Source organism: Spea bombifrons, chromosome 4, assembly GCF_027358695.1.
Source record: "Spea bombifrons isolate aSpeBom1 chromosome 4, aSpeBom1.2.pri, whole genome shotgun sequence".
Taxonomy (NCBI): domain Eukaryota; kingdom Metazoa; phylum Chordata; class Amphibia; order Anura; family Pelobatidae; genus Spea; species Spea bombifrons.
The window spans coordinates 77436727-77455659 of NC_071090.1; the positions used below are offsets into that span (position 1 = coordinate 77436727).

The following is an 18933-nucleotide window of genomic DNA, read 5'->3' on the forward strand; positions in this document are numbered from 1 at the left end:
GTTACCCCCTTGTTGAGGCAGAACAGAAGCTTCCTTCTCCTGTCATGGTACTCTGGAGGAGGAAGTGAAACTGAAATGCAGTTTCTAGCCCCAAAACCCTGCATAAATGTCACATTATAAAATAACTTGCCAAAATACAGACCACACAACATATCACTGTGTGACAGGCACATTAATCCTGATAAATCTATAAATCCCCAAATTCTTGCTAGGTGAAATCCCTCAATGATTGCAACAGGCATGGGTCTAGTCGTAAAAGGCAGAGAAGATGGGAGAGTTGTGGGTTGAATTCCCTGGTTTTACTATGCATTATGAAGGGCGAGCTGGTGAGCTTCTGCTGCAGGAAGAGCTTGGCTGACCTTGTGTAATTATCTGCCTCCACACCGTGTGTCTTTACAATGCAGTGCATTGGCAAATGACATCATATTCCAGTTCTCAGAAGAGTACTATTGCCCAAGAACTAAGTGGCGGGTGAGGCCAAGGGCAGAACCCATCCATGATACTCCAGTGCCAACATAGGTGTTTCCTAGTGCAGAATGAACCATGTTGATCACCCAGGCGAGGCTTATCAATGCTGAAAAGTATTTTATATTATATCAGTAATTTGTATGCATTAGGCAGCACAATGGTATGCGGTATCCATGTTCATGTGTTGGACAGCCTGGACTGTGTACACTGTAGGATGTATTTAGGGAGTTCCATGTTAGAAATCTGATCATTATGAACTCTGGGGGGGAAAAAAGTGAAATTTTTTTGACTGCTGTACTAGTAAATAATGTCAACACAGGCACATAAAAAACTGCTGTGAATTTAAAATGAGCAAAGTTTCCAATGCAAAAGAATTCTAGGGGGAGATATGCAAGTAGAAGGGCACAAGGTACATTATAAACCGGTCAGAGCGCCTTCTCACCAAAGGTTACTGTGTCTGCTTCCAGAGGAGGAAGGCCGGGATCTCAGCTGTCTGGTGGCCTCTCTCGTTCAGCTAATGTTGGATCCTTATTTCCGGACAATTGTTGGATTTCAGAGTCTGATACAGAAGGAGTGGGTCATGGCTGGTTATCCCTTCTTGGATCGGTGCAACCACTTGAAGAAATCTGATAAAGAGGTAAAGCAGCATATCCTTTTGGGGAACACTTTGTTTGGTTGATCCTGTGATCAGAGTGATCTGGATTAATTCTGTAGGAGGACTCACATTTTTTTGCCCCAGGATGGCAGGTACAATAACGCCCCCCCCATGTAATTTACATATAGTTTGCAAACACTTTTTTCGCTTGCACAAATAACCTTTAATCGTTGCTACTTCAGAGTTCCATAATGTTGTATTAGGTGACCCCACTGAGTACCCAACTTCCAGACAGTACTGGTCCATTAAGGGTCATGGTGGGCCAGCCCTGTTTAAAGAATTTGACTGGCGGCTGTTATTTATACTGTAGTAATTTATATAAATGTATGGATTATTGAGCTCTGCTGTCACTGAGAATGTATAATACTTGGTGAAAGGGAAGCACGTAGTACTGCACATAGTAGATGGAGTAATGACACATCTGTTTCATTTGTTTTATTCCCCAAGTGCCCCCTGTTCGTGCTATTCCTAGACTGTGTGTGGCAGCTGCTGGAGCAATACCCTGCGGCTTTCCAGTTCACTGAGACCTACTTAACGGTGTTACACGACAGCACCAGGGTATCCCTGTTTGGAACCTTCTTGTTCAACTCTCCCCATCAACGTGTTCAGCAAAGCACTGTGAGTACATGCTTCTATGAGAAAGCAAAGGGTTCATGCGCTGCATGTCTATTGTCTGGAATGCCGGAAGGATGTGCCGTTAGCAGTGGGGGTTGTCTGCGTTCATCGCGCATACACCCTCCGGCTGTCAGAGAGAATTCCCCGCACCGGTACGGGGAACGCTCCTCTCTGACAGCCGGGGAAGGTCTGCGCAATGGACGCAGACAACCCCCGCTGCTAACCGCACCTCCTTCCGGCTGCAGCAGAAGTTGTCTACGCGAATCGGGTAGACGTCTACACGCTGCCCCGACTACACACCAGGGAGTCAGAAGCACCGGTAAGTTTTGGGAAGGGAGGGTTAAATGGAGGGCATAAGACAGGGGGATCCAGGTCCCCTGCAGCGCTGCGGGGGATCTGGATCAGTCTCATAGTCAGACCTTAGTGCTCTGCTTCTGATTTAGGTTTACCACAGAATCAAAAAAATATAATTTATTTATGTTCTATATAACAAGTATGTATGTTACATATATGTTGCTATGTTACATGTATGCTGAAATATGGGGCATTTAAATCATGTCCTGCAGTTGTAGTTCTTCTTCTTAATTCTTAATATAATATTGTATTTGTATTCCATGTAAAATTTGGTTCGATTCCACAAGTGACGATGAGGCAGTTTCTATGTTGATTTCTGCTGTTTTTCTCCTGCACTTTTGTCTGGTAGGAGTTTGCTATTGCTAAGAATATACAGTTGGGAGATGAGAAAGGCCTGAAGTTTCCTCCGGTATGGAACTGGTCGCTGCAGTTTTCGGCTAAAGATCGGGCTCTGTTTAACAACCCCTTTTACATTGGAAAGAGCGTGCCCTGCATACAGAATGGGGTGGCCAAATCTTTTAAGAGGTCAAAGGTAATAGTAGTACATGTTAGCTGTTTTGTATGGGGAGGCATATGTAAAATATAACTAGGAAAGTATTTTGACATGAATGTATTTACAATGATACACAACTCCTGTCATCCAGGGCCACAATTTGTGAGCACATGAATCTCAATTAAATAAATCAGACAAGGGTACGCAATTCCTGGCCTGTTTGGGACACTTAAGGCCTGGAGTTGTGCACCATTGGTCTTGATGCTTAAAAACCCAGACTGAAAATACAGTTCCATCTGAAACCCCATGTTAAGCAGCAGTATAAGGCAATGCTTTCTTCTACAAAAGAGAGAGTTTTTCCATATAATCCGGGGATGGGCCATTACAGCGTTCTAGCTTTTGTTTGACACGTAACTCCATATTGTACTCTCAACAGCTGGAGGGTGTCTGTTACCTCCCTGTGCCAAAAATGTTCAGATTAATCCCTACCCTTCAAAAATAACCTTTACAATTCTGTGCAGTGTGGAATCTGTTTGTAAACGCTGCGGAAATCCGTTCTTTGTACCATGGTATGCTTGTGAAAAAAAAAAAGTAATAAAGCACTTAATTTATGTATTCCTTTTTGAAAATGTGTTTCATCGTAAACAATTGTTTGCAAACTCAAATCCAGTTGTGTTTTCTACACAGAAAAACTACAGTTCTACATTACGTGGCGTGCCGCCATCTTTGAAAAATGGGATTATCGCGCAGCCGGAGCTCATGCCCCGACGGAACTCCCTGATACTAAAGCTAAGGCCAGAATCTGTTCAGCAGATACCAGGCACCCAAAATAATGGCTTAGAACAGTATCTCCGAGACTGTTTCTCCAAGACCACGGACCTGCATGGAGTCATCCTTCCACGCCTGGATGGGCCACACGTAAAACTCTGGAAACTCTGCTACCTGCGCTGGATTCCTGAGGCCCAAATTAACCAGGGAGGATTTATTACAGCTTTTCATAAAATATCCATGCTTGCAGATGAAATTGAAACGCTTCAAACAAGACTTCGGCAGTACAGAAGCTATCCCTTGTCTAAAGCCACTTCCCCCGAATCGGAACAAAGTCATATGTTCTTTAGGGCTGATGAGTTAAATGGTAACTATGAGAGCGCGGACTTTCTCTCCTCATCCTTTCCTTTCTCACCGGTCGGAAACTTATGCCGCCGAAGTATAATGGGTACACCTATAAGCAAGTTTTTAAACGGTGCCAAAATATGGCTGTCCACCGAAACACTTGCAAACGAGGACTGAATTGTCTAGCTGCTGGAAGCTGTTATGTTTTATTAACAATGCTTCGTATTTTTTGTTGAATTTTTAGCTATACACTGACCTCCCTGTCCCCCTTTTTTTTTTTTTTTTGCACATTGACTATTTCTTTACGCATAACAATTGTGTTACTACGAAAAGGGAGGTAATGTTCTTGGAACGTGGAGACGTTACTGTTGCAGCCTCAATTTAGAAAGTCTTAAAGTCTTCATGAGATACCCTTGTGACCTTCAAGGGTTATATGTGTTGTCCCATCGGAATACCATTTAATCTTCCTAGCCGTTTCATGAGATTCAACTTTTTTTTCTTAATTTATGGACACAAAGCTGTTTTAGTAAAATGTGTGAGTTAATTTAACCCGTGTTTAGCTTATGTCACCACATACGGCTAAGCCCTTCAGGGCTGTGTGGGACGGCACTGTCGCTGCTTTGCCCGTTGGCACAGTAATGTCACTTACCCCCTTTATTATTACAGATCTGCCACCTTTTTTTTTGGGGGGGGGTTACATTTTATATTAATAGGTCATAAGATAATATAGAAAGCTAGCTAGGAGCTTGGGATCAAATCACTGAAATTGGGTTGTTTTTCTTTAGAATTTTTTTTGTGAGATTGATTAGCTGCGTATTTTGAGTTATTTTATTCTTTTTAGGGAATACTTATTTGTCTGTTACCTAACACAAACTGATAAGGGACTTGCAAAGAAGTGAAAAACTGGAGTTTTTTTGTTTTGTTTTCCCAAGCCGACGACTCCAGCCTTTGACATTCCGGTTGTTGTGGACTACATTTCCCAAAATGCTCCGCACGTGTTCGCTATGAATATGTTTGTACCCAGCTTTCCAGATCCTCATCTTATAAAATAAGAGAAAGGTCTTGCGTTTCTGTGTGGTGTAAGGATCTCTAAATTCCAATCTGCTAATTTCTACTTTAATGAATTTTAATTTTCTTTTTATTTGATTTTGTTTCTCCTATACTGGGTTTGGATTTAATCTGTGGAGATAACTTAAAGATGACATGCACTGTTAATTTCCTGTTGTAGATATATTAAGCTATATAGATATATATAGGTGTAGAAGTGCCTTTTAACAGACATTTAACTTAAAAAATGTATATAGTTTAGATTGATAATTGCTGATCGCAAGCTGTAACTGTGGTACTCTATTCCTAACTTCTCATGCGTAATACCTTAAATTTCTTACCCGTCTAAATATAAGGACATTCAAAACCACAGATAAGAGATTTGCACATTTCCACTTCGGACTACAATAAACTGAAAGGCAAAATTAATGTTTTTAATAATTGACGTTTATGGTTTTCTAATGAAATGGTTTACAGAAGAGCTATCGTTTGTCGCAGTAATCTAGTAGGCTGTCCTTAAGTGCCACTCCAGAGCCCCTACCAAAAAGGATTATATTACGAGACTCATCACAAAACTCCTGTAGTCCTAAATGGAGCTAGTCTTATTCTTTTCTCCATATGGTTTTAGAAGGGGTCACAGCAGACAAAGATCAAGCGCGTAGCGATTTACCTGTTCCAACGGAGGACATTTATCTTCTCCCAAGATCCAGCTATATGACGCACGCTCACTAACAGGGAGTAGGATGTCCTAAATAAAAATAATAATCGCTCATCATTTAACCGTAGCCTAAAAAATTGCACTTGTGATTTAGAAGGGAGGTAGAAATATTTGTACTATTCCCCTCCAAAAAATAACTCTGTTATCATCATGTTTGGTCAGGGGCTTCGTTGTAAAGCGGATGTTGACTGATTTATGGTTTCCCACCGTTGGGGGGGAAAAAAGTGTGTCTCATGCAATATGCTGTCGGAGTGGCTTGTACGAGTAAAGGATTTTTCTTTCCAATTTTATTTTAAGACGATGCAAAAGTCAATGTCTCTTCTGTACACTGTGCTGTGTATTAACATAAAGGAAATCCTGTACGCAAATAAATAGTCCAGCCCTACATCGGACTTTGTTTTGTGTTAATAAAATGTGGCTTTAGATGATGTATGGATGCTTTGATGATTTCACAATATGGTTAACTAAATAAGATTTCACAAGCTCTTCTTAAATGGCACCTACTACTTTGACCTACTCTGCTGAATATTGTTGAATTAAACCTCACCTTTTCATTAACTTGGTCTGTAAACAGGAGGCATACAGCGGTCCGTTAACTCCCAGAAATGTAATATGCAGACAGAAACAAATGAACAGAACTGAGTTAGCAAAGGAGCGTCTTTCGGGCAATCACCATTTTTCAATCTTCATTAGTGAAAACCACAAGAGAAGAATGTTATATAGACAAACATGTTAAAGTTTATTGGGCTCCTCTGCGCATGTGCGGAGTGTTTAGTTTTACCTTTTAACAGTGTGTTACATTTGTCACCATCTGTCTGTTAATTTCTAGATGTTAATCTAGAAATTCTTGCTAAAGAGTATATATTTAAAATATGCTATTTGTCTATGGACCCGCCTGAATTGCTTAAGAGCAGATCCCCTTTAGTGTTTGATATGTCATTACATTGATGTAGCGCTGTTACAAGAGTCGGTAAAACATATCACACAAAATAAACTGGTGCCAAAAAGGAAGAGGGCCCGGCTCTTCCGAGCGTACAAAATTACAGTTCTTAACTCAATAACACTCCATAAATCTAACCAACATCTAATGGATTGAAACTCCTTATACAGATGGGCAATGTGCATAATTATGAAACCAATGTTACTGGCTCAGCGTTTAGGAGTTATGATACTTGAGCCTTGAAGGACTGTTACCCTGGAAGAACTGGGAAGAGAAGGAATCGATGTAAACAAACGCTGAGTCTTTATACTTTATTTTATACAGCAATGTTTTCTAGGGTAAATTAATTTTATAGACAAACACGCATTCATTTTATAATTTAGGTAAGCCTGCTCCTCTTGGCACCAATGGATACAACGTGACACACTTCTACATCCGCGCCCATCCTCTTCAGCTCATGTAACCAAACCATCTGCTTGTGTGACAGACGATCATTAGGACCTTTCACTTCTGCTAGCTGCAAGACAAGGAGACCAGTGTAAAACATTTGTTTAAAGTAATGACAATTTCAAGTAACAAGATCTTCGAATAAAGTTATTACATGCTTTTTGGTTATCACCCTAGCCTTGAACATGTATGTTCCATTGCTATATAAGCAATACTTATCACTTGCTGCTACTTTTAAAGTCTGCATTTTAGAGGAAGCATTAAGAAAAAAAATGAACCAAAAAAGCTTTAGCATTGGTTCCTTGTTCTTCAGAAGAAATCTTTACTTGCTTTTAAGTAGAAATGAGGAAGTTGTCAAAAACTGACCTTTTGCCCAAGAAACAGGAGTGTAAATTTGTGTGGATTAGCAGTGCTGTCCCATCAATGTGTTGTTAAGGTCAGACTTGCTTTCTTCCAAAATGTTGGGAAATACGTTAAAATGTGTGGGTAACATTCGGTGTCACACGCTAAATACAACTAGTCTTGGCATCCATTAAAGGCCTATTTATGAAATAGGCCCTGAAACAAAGCGATCTAGATTGCCAACACAAACAACACCCTCAACCCCCGATCACATATTGCAGCTTAACACAGTAAGGGAATTAAACCCTGCTGGGTACGGGCCAAGGAGAAGTTAATGGTTTCAGATTTTACAACAGGAAAACCGGGCACACTACATGGGCTGAATGATTCGTATCCGCCATCAAGTTCTGTATGTCTACAGCTTTCACATTCATTTCGATTTTGGTCCGGGCGAGATGCTAAAGGTTTACCAAAAAGGCTTGTTATGTAACTGAATCACTTTGTCGCCGTGGGTTTATCAGTACTGCCACCAGGTGGGTAAAGATGGTATTGCAGGCACCTATTTTTATACTTCTACAAGGCCTGGGTATACCCAGAAGTGTTTGTTTCCATGAAAACTATTTGGATTTGAAGAAGAAATAAAAGGCTCTATCTTTAAGGAGTCTTTCAGCTGAGACAGTAGCTTTTCTCTGCCATAAGACAAGTGATATTAAAGTCATTCATCTACCGCCCACAATATGTGTTACATAAGAGAGGAACAGCTAAGACTATCATCCTACTATCGCCAACATTGGAACCATGATCTTAAGAGATGTATTAACAATTAGAATTTCCAGCCATAGGGTTATCCTATGGCTGCCCAATACTAATAATGTAAATATATATACACACACACACACACACCATTTTGTACTGCGGTTGTTGTATCTGGAAGTGTAACAGCGAAGGAAGTGTAATGCTAGTCTCATCCTAAATCAGAATATACATATCAGCCTAGATTTAAAACAGGTTCAAAGAGCATGAGATTAAGAGAAAACCAGTAGCGGATATTGAGGTATCCAGGTGGCTGCTGAGGATCCATGAGCTGTACAGGACGTGGCTGGTGACATTTTGTCAAAATACAGTAAGAGCTATAAGAAGAAGTCTCAATTAATACACAATGAAATATAGTTCAGTGCTCTTTAAATGTGATGTTATAATTACTATACCATTAGACGCACTATGCCTGCTGCCTTTACACGCCTAACCACTGCTGGGAAATTATTCATAATTACCCAAATTGTTTGCCGTTTAGGGGAATGTCACTTCTAAGATAAAACCATAATTGCAAGCAACGGATTTCATGCTGAATTTGTCATTATATATTTTTTTTCTCAGACATTTTCCAGGTCCAGCATACTCCCGACCCGTTCATAAATCCGTTTGCCATGATCCTTCCCCGAAGATTACAGCGCATTCTGTCTGCACTTGTTGGGCGCTACCTGTCAAAGCGCTTCAAGTGCTAGAGATTGCTTAGGACAGTCACTATTCAATCAAGCTATTATTACAAAAATCAGGCAATTTCACACGATATCCACAACAGAAAATAAGCATGAATCATATAATTTTTTAAATGGAGAGTACATGCACATGCTGGTATGATAAATAGGAAAAATGTGGGGTGTGAAAGATCCTCCGCCATTCTAGGTCTCTACTGTAGTTACGTAGCATACTGTCATACAAATCATCTTCTCGTAGACAGCACTCACCACCCTTTTGTTCACTTCTAACAGTACTGGGTTATGAAGTAAAATGTGATTGAACAAATCTGCTACTTTTTTTTTATACATATCTGTACTGCAGGTAAAGAAAATCATCTCCACAACAGGCGGAAAAAAGGTCTAGATTAAGACAAGTCTTTCCACGGAGCAATTCATTTACCTTGTATTGCTTCTTCTCCATATTCCATACAACCAAATCAGGGAGTCCTGATCTGCAGTGCCTTAAGTCTTTTGACATAATCTTGCATACACCACTTAAAAAGGGTCCTCCAAAGCAAGACGCCAGGTTCTGCAAAGCAAAACACAACACTTCGGTCATGTGTGCTGTATTAAAAAAAGGAAAGAACTAAAAATTGAAGGGATGGCCAAGTCATGGGGGAAAGGGGTAACATCTATGTAATGTGTAATATGAATGGTTGAGATATAGTAATATTAAAACGTGGGATCTTCCTCTCATTACACATTATTGCTATAGTTATATCAATGTGTTGGAAAATCACTATTTCTCATCCATACATTCCTTCATCATGTTGTCAATGATTTCTTACATTTGACTTGATTTTCCCCATTCAGCACAAATAATTCACACTCCCCACCTGAGCTTGTTGAAGAGATAAGAAGCGCTCCCAGCTTATCATCGCTGCCGTTTCTCCCTCGTGTGCTTTCCATACATCTGCAATCAGCTGGATTAAAGTCTCGGTGGATGATTCCTGAATCAGCTGGAGGCGAGTTTCAATGGCTTCCCGTCTGCTCTCAAAAAAACTGTCTGTATATAAATCGAGAGGGTAGGCCTGTGACCAAATACAGAAGAGTCATGTTGCAGTCATGTTACATACATAAATATATATACAGCATTCCTAATTCACGTGTAGCGGGGCAGCCATGAAACATAATTCCCATGTCCATAGGTGCTACAATTATGTACCAGCACCCTCTCCTACTATCCTATGGTATATTAGAACATTGCATTCTCTGATTATCTCACACTTGTGGTGAAAGTTTGCTATGCCTTTGAATTCATGTACATGTAATTACCTGATATGAATTTCGGAAGACATCTGGGATACCCTCCATAAATATAATATCCCACATAAGCAAACCATAAAGAGTGCAGAATGTAGATCCTTCTCCGTGAATGCCTACAAAAGTATGGAAAATCCAGATCTAGTGATGCAATATAGACAGCAGGCTACAATTTAAGGCTGGTGCTCCCGCTTAATAAATATATTTACTTTAGGTCAACCTTCATACCCAGTATGAACACAGAGGAACCGATATAAAACTTGTACTTGAATAGTTAGAGTCTATCTGAAGAAAGGTTCAGTCTTTGAAATGAATGCAGCTTCCAATTTATCAAACATAAAAACTACAGATCTGTTTCATTACCGGCTTTTACTTTAACAGCCTGGCACCCAGACACACGTTTACAAAGTAAAGTACCACTGGACCCACGTATTATATTATATAGACCTTTCAATAACCCTTGGTACCATGAAGAAGTACTAACTAGCTATGCCCTTACTGATACAACATCCTACAGGCTAGAAAACTATAAAGTATTGCTAGGTAAAGATGCAGAACACAGGAGTGATAAGGAAAAAGGGAAGGATCCTACAGAGAGGGAAATGGCTAATGATGTGCAAGCTAGTAACATTCTAAACAGACACTAGGATCCGGTGACCAATTTATAATAAAAGGCTTAGTCTGTGCGCTGTGCCACCCTCCAGCCCTACATTTATACTTTCAGCTCATCTCCCGTGTCTCTTTAAGCCTTATGTTTGGAAGAGATGTAAATGTTCATCATGTTAACTGTTTCTGTGTTGCGGTTTGCCCTCTCTAATGGTAGTTAAGATTGAATTATTGAGCAGTAACCTGCCATTGACTCTCACCATGAACATGTGCTGCAAACAGCAGGGTACTGACCGACAGCGTAGGAAGGAAAGGTCAGGAAAGTGATGGCATTCAGAGAGCCCAACTAGGATACTGGACAGCATTACAGTGCGTGAATATAAACACTTGACACTGCAATACACACACAGAAACGTGTACCTTGATCAAAGCCCTGCTCTCTATAATGTGCCAGCGCAAGCTCCTCCACGGAACACATTACAGTAGAAAGGCTGTTGTCCTCTCCAATGTCCCCGGACTCATCAACCATTAAGAACACAGACTTGCCCATTCCTGTCTGAGGACACATCTTGCCTTTGATGGTAACCTGCAAAATAAAGCATAATCAGCACAGTTATATATTGGAAACCACATCTGCAAGCATACAGTAATCACAATGCTGCCATATTTCTATGTATACCAACATAGGATCAGCTAGAAAATGAATGAACAATGAATCATCAGCAAGGTTAATAGGGTAGTAAATGTACTGGAAAACCTGCATGATCCCATGCGAAGAAAGAAATGTGAAATAAACATTATGTTTTCTATGGAAACCGGGATAGGTTTAGCTGTACACCCCAGAGAACGAGGGACATTGTGTGAAGAAAGCGTCACAGGTTTTAGACAAACTAATCCTAAAGGACATCCTCATTTATTCTGAAGCAATTGCTTTCCTCATTGTCAGATTTTGTGAAAACAATCTAAAATGCATGTGTTGTACTTACATGGGGAACGTCCTCTACTTCAATTGTCGGCAGATCGGAGAATAAGGGGCGGAATTTTTTGCAGCTTGGAGAGTCTCTTATTCGCACAGCACGTTGGTACAGAGAAAGCTGGTGACCCGTCCGCACATGAGGATCCGACAAGCCTTCCATGATAAAACCAATGGCCTGAAAATCAGCAGTGATATATATCAATGGGCATTTACATTAAGATTGTTAACATTTAGGGAGCTTTAGTTTAATTTATTTATTCAGTCAATATACAATACACTTCTTCAAGCATCAGTGACCTGTGTAGCCACATACATTATTCTAGCATATACTGTAAAGCAATTACTTTCTCTGTGCTCTTCAAATGTTGCTGCAGGTTGAGGGCCAGACGCTCCCACCAGCGACCTCTATTGTCAGGGCAGTAAACACGCTGCGACAAAAGGGTTTGCAGCACCTCTACAGCTTCCTACAAGACAAGAAACACAATCTTCTCATGTCATGCTGTTCCTCGCAGCGCCTTGATTTCACCGATTACACAGAGATAAAATGAATAGTACTAAAATAAACACAACACAAATAAAATCTATTTTTTCAGGCTCATTATTGAAACATGGTTTTCTCAACACATATATACTTATATTGTTACAAGTCCAAAGGCCTCCATACTCAGGGCTTTTAAATAGAATGTCCAACATTGGTGGAATTTTCACTGGATTTTATAGATATGTCTAAGAAAAAGGTCAATTATATATTTTATATATATATATATATATATATATATATATATATATATATATAAATATTTATTTACATGTTGAATAGAATTCATATAGTGTAGCAAGGTTAAAGGTCTCTCTGCTTTTCTCTTTTACCTTATTCTATATTCATACCTCATACAGGTGCAGCCTTTGCAAGATCTCTACTCCTCGGGACAGGATTCTGGTATATACCCAGCCGACAGTAAAGCAACGCAGATGCAACGGCAGTTCCACATGGTACCTGTATAATGCACATATCCATAAGCATTGCGCAAAAGGCAAAATTCATTCTCCCGAGCTGCCAGTCAATATATAAATATGCGACATTAAAGAAGAAGAAGAAGAAAAATCACCTGTTAGTTAAACTGTTTTTACCCCCTCAAACACTGCAGATCACATTTGATACACCCCAAATTCCTATGCAAGTTACTGGACCTTCGAATTGACATTTCAATTATTTTTTTTTAACATTTCTGATATCACGTTATGAAACTTTCATATTTCCGCAAAACTTTAAGAACCATATTGTTTTACATAATACATTTTTGACATTTTTAATTCATTTTTCTGTTTTGCAAAGCAATATAGTGAACAATTCCGAACTGGTTGGGAGGTTTTGTTCATTATTTTCATTTGATTTAAAAGGGTGCCTGGATCATTTGGTACGGAAAACAAAAAAATCCCAACGTGCAATGTCTATACCTAGTCGGAGAAACAAATCTATGTTACGGATAGGTATTTGATTGAGTATATGTTCAGCTAAGTCCACCATTTATACAAATCGCTTAGAAAGCTCGAACTGGCATGCCAACAGTTGACTTGCTACAAGTTAATGAAACCACACAAGGTTTCACAAGAGGCGCTTTATATAAACAATTTAAGCATACGTTGCTTGTATACAGTATATAAACTGAAAGATTCATAGTCATTGTTAGCAAAGGAAACAATAACAAGCATAAAGACAAGATGGCTGCACAAGGGAAAGAAACATTTGCGCTTAATGAAACTATATATTAAAAAGACATCCCAGTAAGGACACAGCTAAAACACAGCTAACTGAAAAGTAGCCTTGTGTGTTTTACAAGAAGCATACCTTAGGAACGGATCATCCTTCAGCTCATCCCAATCCTTCCTGGCGCTCTCATAAAGGACATGCGCCTCTGTCCAGTTGCCATTTGTCATGGTAACTACGATATCCACGAGTTTGTGCATGGCACACTCATACCTAAAATAAAATCAGGGTTGGAATAAGGGAAATAGACAAGAAGATAAATGTTAAATCCCTTTTTTTCTGGCCATATGCCTGTACTTACAAGACTACAACCAGCGGTATATTCTGGCTGGCTTCTATGCTGAGCACTGGTATATTAAGTCACACCTGCATTTTAAGGAGCACCTTAAGTTCGGTAACAAAGTTGTTTCTGTCCCCCGTTGTATATATCAGTCGGTTACAAGGGAGGGCTCTGATCCCTTACAGGAGTGCTCAAAAGAAACAATATATAATGCTCCTTGGATACATTTTTCAGGAATAACAAGCAAGTCTTTAATATACTGCACTAAGTAGGTTTTAGTCATTAACAACTCGTTAAGACCATTTGACTAGTAAAGGTCTATTGGGAATTCATAGATGTTATGTAAATGTATGGTCTCCAAAATTCCATACAGAAAGCATTAGCATGGATACAGTATATATGCAGGTACACATTATTAACGCTGAAGGAAATCAGCCGCCTCCAGCAGTTTGTTATCCTACCTGATTAGATCTTCTCTATTTTGGAAGATCCTAGTAATCCTACAGACAGTGTACTGGGGAAACTTCATTTGTCCCATGTTAACCAACAGCACTGTGGAGAGCTGGGACTGGCCGCCACTAGCAGCTTCTTCCACCTCCATTGAATCAGTCAAGGAGAACAGGAGGAGAATGCGCGAAAACACAGCTCGAGGACCTCTGCAAACCCGCACAGCACGCCCGGTAATTTGTTTGGACCTAGAGATGAGAGATTTACCAACGTGTTCAAAGTAGTTACTAAACAGAGAAGATGGATCCTGTAATAAATGTTAGAAAGCATTGTCTAAATGCCACAGAAAATACGTTCAGCTATGACAAATGTTAAAGTCATACTCAGTCTTACTTTTTCAGGATCACTGCAGCAATGCCAGGCTGGTTCCTCCCCATGCTGAAAACCGAACGTTGGCGAGACAAACGCAGAAACTCATTGACAAGTTGATGTTTTTGAGCTGTGGGGTTTGTCAGGTGAAATCCTTTCGCCAAAATCTTTAGTTCTGGTGCAGAGAGAAGATCCAGTGCTTCGGAGAGCTCTTCTAACTCTAAGTCTAGAAGGATAACGCTAAAATTCAATGACAACCTACAATAATGCAACCCTACACAGCATTTGGTACTGCAACGCATTCTCCTTTCTTATACAGGGCATCCCCCCAAAAATATTTTGACTTGAGCAAAAAAAATTACAGCAGTGTAGGTTGACATTGACAAAAAAAACATGGTTTCATCTCCACTTGTTCCAATAAACTTTCTTTATATGGAGACCTGGAGTCTGGTATTGTTGTCAGTCATATGATTTTCTGAGTGACTTTCTCTGTAAGTTGACAATCACCACACTGAGTGGATTCTGTGTGGCAAAGGTATAAAACCCCTTCCTACATAAGTCACAGTGACCTGCTGAGTTATTAACATTGTGCCACAGTATTGGTTCCCACAGGAGGTCTAACAGCATAGGATACTTTTTATAAACTATACAGATTAAAACACATACGGCTTTACATATCACCCACAAGAACAGCACTGGGATACCTGATTGCAGGAATTTGTGCTGGATAAGTTCTTCAATGAAGGGAGTCAAATTGGATCCGATCTCTGAATACTCAATCTTGTTAACCTTTATCCAGTTGAATTTGCGTTGAAAGAGTCGAACATACAGTTTCTGGCTCCCAGCTTTACATTTCATTAAATAAAAACAAAATGAGAAAAAAAGCCAAGAGCGATAATGAGAAAAAGTATTTTTTGTGTCCCTGAACAAACATACCATCTCAAAAAAAATGAAGTTGTGTGTTTGTGTGTGTGTGTGTGTGTGTGTGTGTATATATATATATATATATATATATAATAAACACATGAAATCGGCACTGCATCCATTGTTTTACAAAATGTTTAAAAGCTAACAGTCTTTTTAATGATATGAAAACAAAGTTGGGGGAGGAGACCGTCAATTAATAGTAGAAAACATACTCTAAACCATCAAATCAGAGCAAAGTCAAAACAAGCAGCGCTATCTTTCTTTCCAGCGATTCCCCAATTCAACATTCCAATGGATGGTTTAAAAGGAAGGGAAAGACAAAGTAGAAAAAGACTGGAATGGGACAAAACACAAAAATGTGTCCAACATACATTACTGTTCAAAGTTTGAAAATTGTCTAGCTTTCAAAAACAAGGACATTTCTAAGTGACCCCAAACTTTTGAACGGCAGTGTGTATAACCAGCAGAACGTTATTAGCGACACATCGTTCACAGAACTTCCGCCTCCGAAATGAACATTGTGAAAAACGCTTAAAAACCCCTCAAATTAAGTTTGATTTGTCAAGAACTTTAAAATTAGTTAAAATTTCTAACTGTACAAAGACCGTGTGGATACCTGAAAGTTGAAGAAATGAATTTAACGTTCTACGGTCTTCTTCATTAAAGAGACTCATATCTTCTTCACATTGCATCACAGTCTGGAGAACCATGAGGAAGTTCCGCAGATAGTATGGGTGACGCACATCTTCAGATGCCGATTCTCGTTCGCTAGTGGACTCCATTGTATTCCCTAAACTCTCTCCTGAACCTTGACAGTCAGTGTCATAAAAGGGTTTCATAAAATCATCTAAAATACAAGGATCTTCCATGGGAAGAAGTTGACTGCTGTCTTCAGCAGAAGGCATGGATTCATGTTTGTCACAATCATGGTGTGAAGCATCATCCCCAGAAACATTTACGCATTTTAATGTGTTACAATGGTTGGCCGTCAGTAAATCACATCCTTCTAAAGCATGCATTGAAGCGTTAGCACTCCCATTAACTGATGCACCAGGCAGCAATGTATCACTACAATGTGGTGACTGTGGGCTGTCATCATTGATGAGACATATATCATCAGAATCATCCTGAGGTTCATCTCCTTTAGGAGACTTAGTTCCTGTTTTATCCAAAATGGCCATGGACTGCAGTGAAGATTTGTTTCTTGTGGAATTTTCAATACACCCGGTGGCATCTGCTTCAGCGTCCACCTCTGCGTCAATATCCTTCTTTACTTGACGAGTTTTATAACGCCTTGAAAGTTTTGAGGAAAGACTCCCTAAAGGTACGGTTTTCACTACCTGAAAATCATTAGGAACCCCAGATAAAGGCACATTTTTGTTAAAATATGGACTGGCTTGCTTCACATTCACATCGGTTTTAGCATGAGGGCTCTTTGCCTCATAGGTCGGTGCTGCTTGGACCATGTTGTCTTCTTGAAGGTGATCATTCTGAACCGACACATTGGTTTTCAGGGTCTCAACATTTTCAACCAGTATAACGTCGTCCTCCCCCTGCTTTGCTTTTGGACACGTCTCATCCATGTGACTGTTCAAGCCAAATCGTGGCACCATTTCCCCACATAGAGGACAGGAAAGCTTTGCAGGGGGTGCATTTTTAAAAAGAGTAACAATTGACTTAGAGTTGGATTTTTTGCTTTTAGGGCTCAAGACGGCTCTGTTTTTTGAAAGTGACAGACTTTTTCGTGGCCTTTTCTTTTCTGGTGACTTGTTTTGGGACATTCTGAAAAAACGTTTTGATTCTTGGACGTTTATAAAGCATCATTTACTACAGATAAAAAGAAAAATCAAATTAGTCAATTTGAAACATTACAGGTCAAAAATGCTACAGAATAGTTGGTTACATTCAGTCTGAGATCATAGTACACACTTAAAGGGACACATTAATGCACATGCTAGCTGAGTGCCCCCTTATTATTATTATAATTATATTATTAGTAATATTTGGGTTGTCCCCTTGAATCAGAATTCCCCCCAACTCATTTCCCCACTCTCCAGCTCTTTGGCTTGCGGGAAATATGTTCGGCACACATGAAAGATCACGTAAAGATGTATAACCGGATATTTTTTAGGGACACTCTAGTGCCAGGACGGGCAGCCCCCTGATAGAAGAGCGCATATTAAAGCACTAGAACACATCCTCTGTGGTCTAACATTTTGCTTCACTGATTGGCTGCTTGGAATAGCTAAAAAGTACTCCACTAAAATCAATGGGAGCCCTTTCTGTGCATGTACATGGGGGGTCTTGTTGGTCCTTCCCCTTCTTCCTGCAGCGTAACAGCTGAAATCGATATTAGCGCTTTCTGTCCTGGCACACGTGGGGGTTCATTTGACCCCCCACAACATTCACCAAGCCAACACTGAAGCAGACCGGCGGCAAGTATATCACCTGCAAGGTGAAGGAGATATGCTCGAGCATAAGAAAGTGGCTAATGCATATGAGTGCACCCCCCCCATGCATTTGCAGAGCGGATATTTAAAGGGACCTCTCAGCTATCCTTTGCATTACAGTACATATGATGGCTGGATTGTTCTTTTAATCCTCTAAGGGACCCTAAACCGCTGCTGATTACATACATGTTTCAATTCACAGCAGTTTATTTACCATGTGCATAATTGTTGCTATCAGAGAAATAATATTCATTTAAGGATAGCAGCAGCTCCGTATATTAACCATTCAAAAGATGGTGTGTTGCATTTGCTGTTAATGTTGTAAACGCCTATTGCAGCTGTAAAGGAATATCTTTATACACGTACAGAGGCCCTTTATCACTCCCATCACTCCCATGTTCCAATGACACAAATTCAAGTAACCGATCATTAGAAAACTCCTTTGCAATTATGTTACACAGCTAGAATTTTCCTGGTTTTCCATGAAAATAGCAAAATGACCCCAAACACGTATACAGTAGGGGACATCCGGCATGCCACTGACGTGCACAATGGTTTTGAGTACATATATGTTATTGTTGGCATTTCAGTTATAAAGATTAGAAGCATATTCAACTATGGGTTTTGGTAAATATTTTAGCTTAAAGTTCTTTGCGCTCCCCCACTATATAACTCACAGCAGGGGAATAATTTGATTCACTAAAATAAAATATGGTAGACAAAAGACACACTAAAATATATATATATATATATATATATATATATATATATATATATATATATATATATATATATATATGCACATTGTGCTATCAGAAACACAAAGTATCGTGGGAGGAGTTGTAATAATTAATAATAATAATAATAATATGAACCAGATACAAAAACTGTTATGACTAACACAGTTCTTTTTGCACGCTTACCTGTCACACTGCATAGTCGCCGCCATGTTTATTCTGCTAGGAATAGCTTTATTTACACGGACAGATCTTCCACACACTTGTAAAACAGGTTGCCATGCCGGGCGCTAGTCTCATAACTGGGTAACGCGCTAGATAGGAAAGCTATTGAGCCCCATGGTGTCGTGTTACAAAGCAAAAGAAGCTTGCATCGGGACGGTATGATCCGGAACACT

At 39.7% G+C, this 18933-nt stretch overlaps 2 protein-coding genes across 2 annotated transcripts in view; one reads left to right on the plus strand and one right to left on the minus strand.

Annotated features, from left to right (window-relative positions):
• Positions 1-3992, plus strand: part of MTMR10 (myotubularin related protein 10) — a 30554-nt gene extending 26562 nt beyond the window's left edge. Inside the window, exons 13-16 of the mRNA XM_053464604.1 lie at positions 936-1105; positions 1571-1741; positions 2442-2624; positions 3273-3992. Of these exons, the coding sequence (XP_053320579.1) occupies positions 936-1105; positions 1571-1741; positions 2442-2624; positions 3273-3875 (1127 nt within the window). The 3' untranslated portion in view covers positions 3876-3992. The remainder of the gene's footprint in view (positions 1-935; positions 1106-1570; positions 1742-2441; positions 2625-3272) is intronic.
• Positions 3993-6700: 2708 nt separating this feature from the next.
• On the minus strand, positions 6701-18904 carry FAN1 (FANCD2 and FANCI associated nuclease 1). The gene is made up of 14 exons (XM_053462128.1): positions 18722-18904; positions 15965-17175; positions 15126-15266; positions 14446-14647; positions 14067-14300; positions 13407-13538; positions 12446-12554; positions 11902-12021; positions 11568-11732; positions 11002-11167; positions 9988-10091; positions 9549-9743; positions 9113-9241; positions 6701-6920 (listed from the first exon to the last, which is right to left on the minus strand). Exons 2-14 carry the CDS (start codon positions 17127-17129, stop codon positions 6783-6785), a joined length of 3000 nt encoding a protein of 999 aa, XP_053318103.1. The 5' UTR covers positions 17130-17175; positions 18722-18904; the 3' UTR covers positions 6701-6782.
• Positions 18905-18933: the final 29 nt, after the last annotated feature.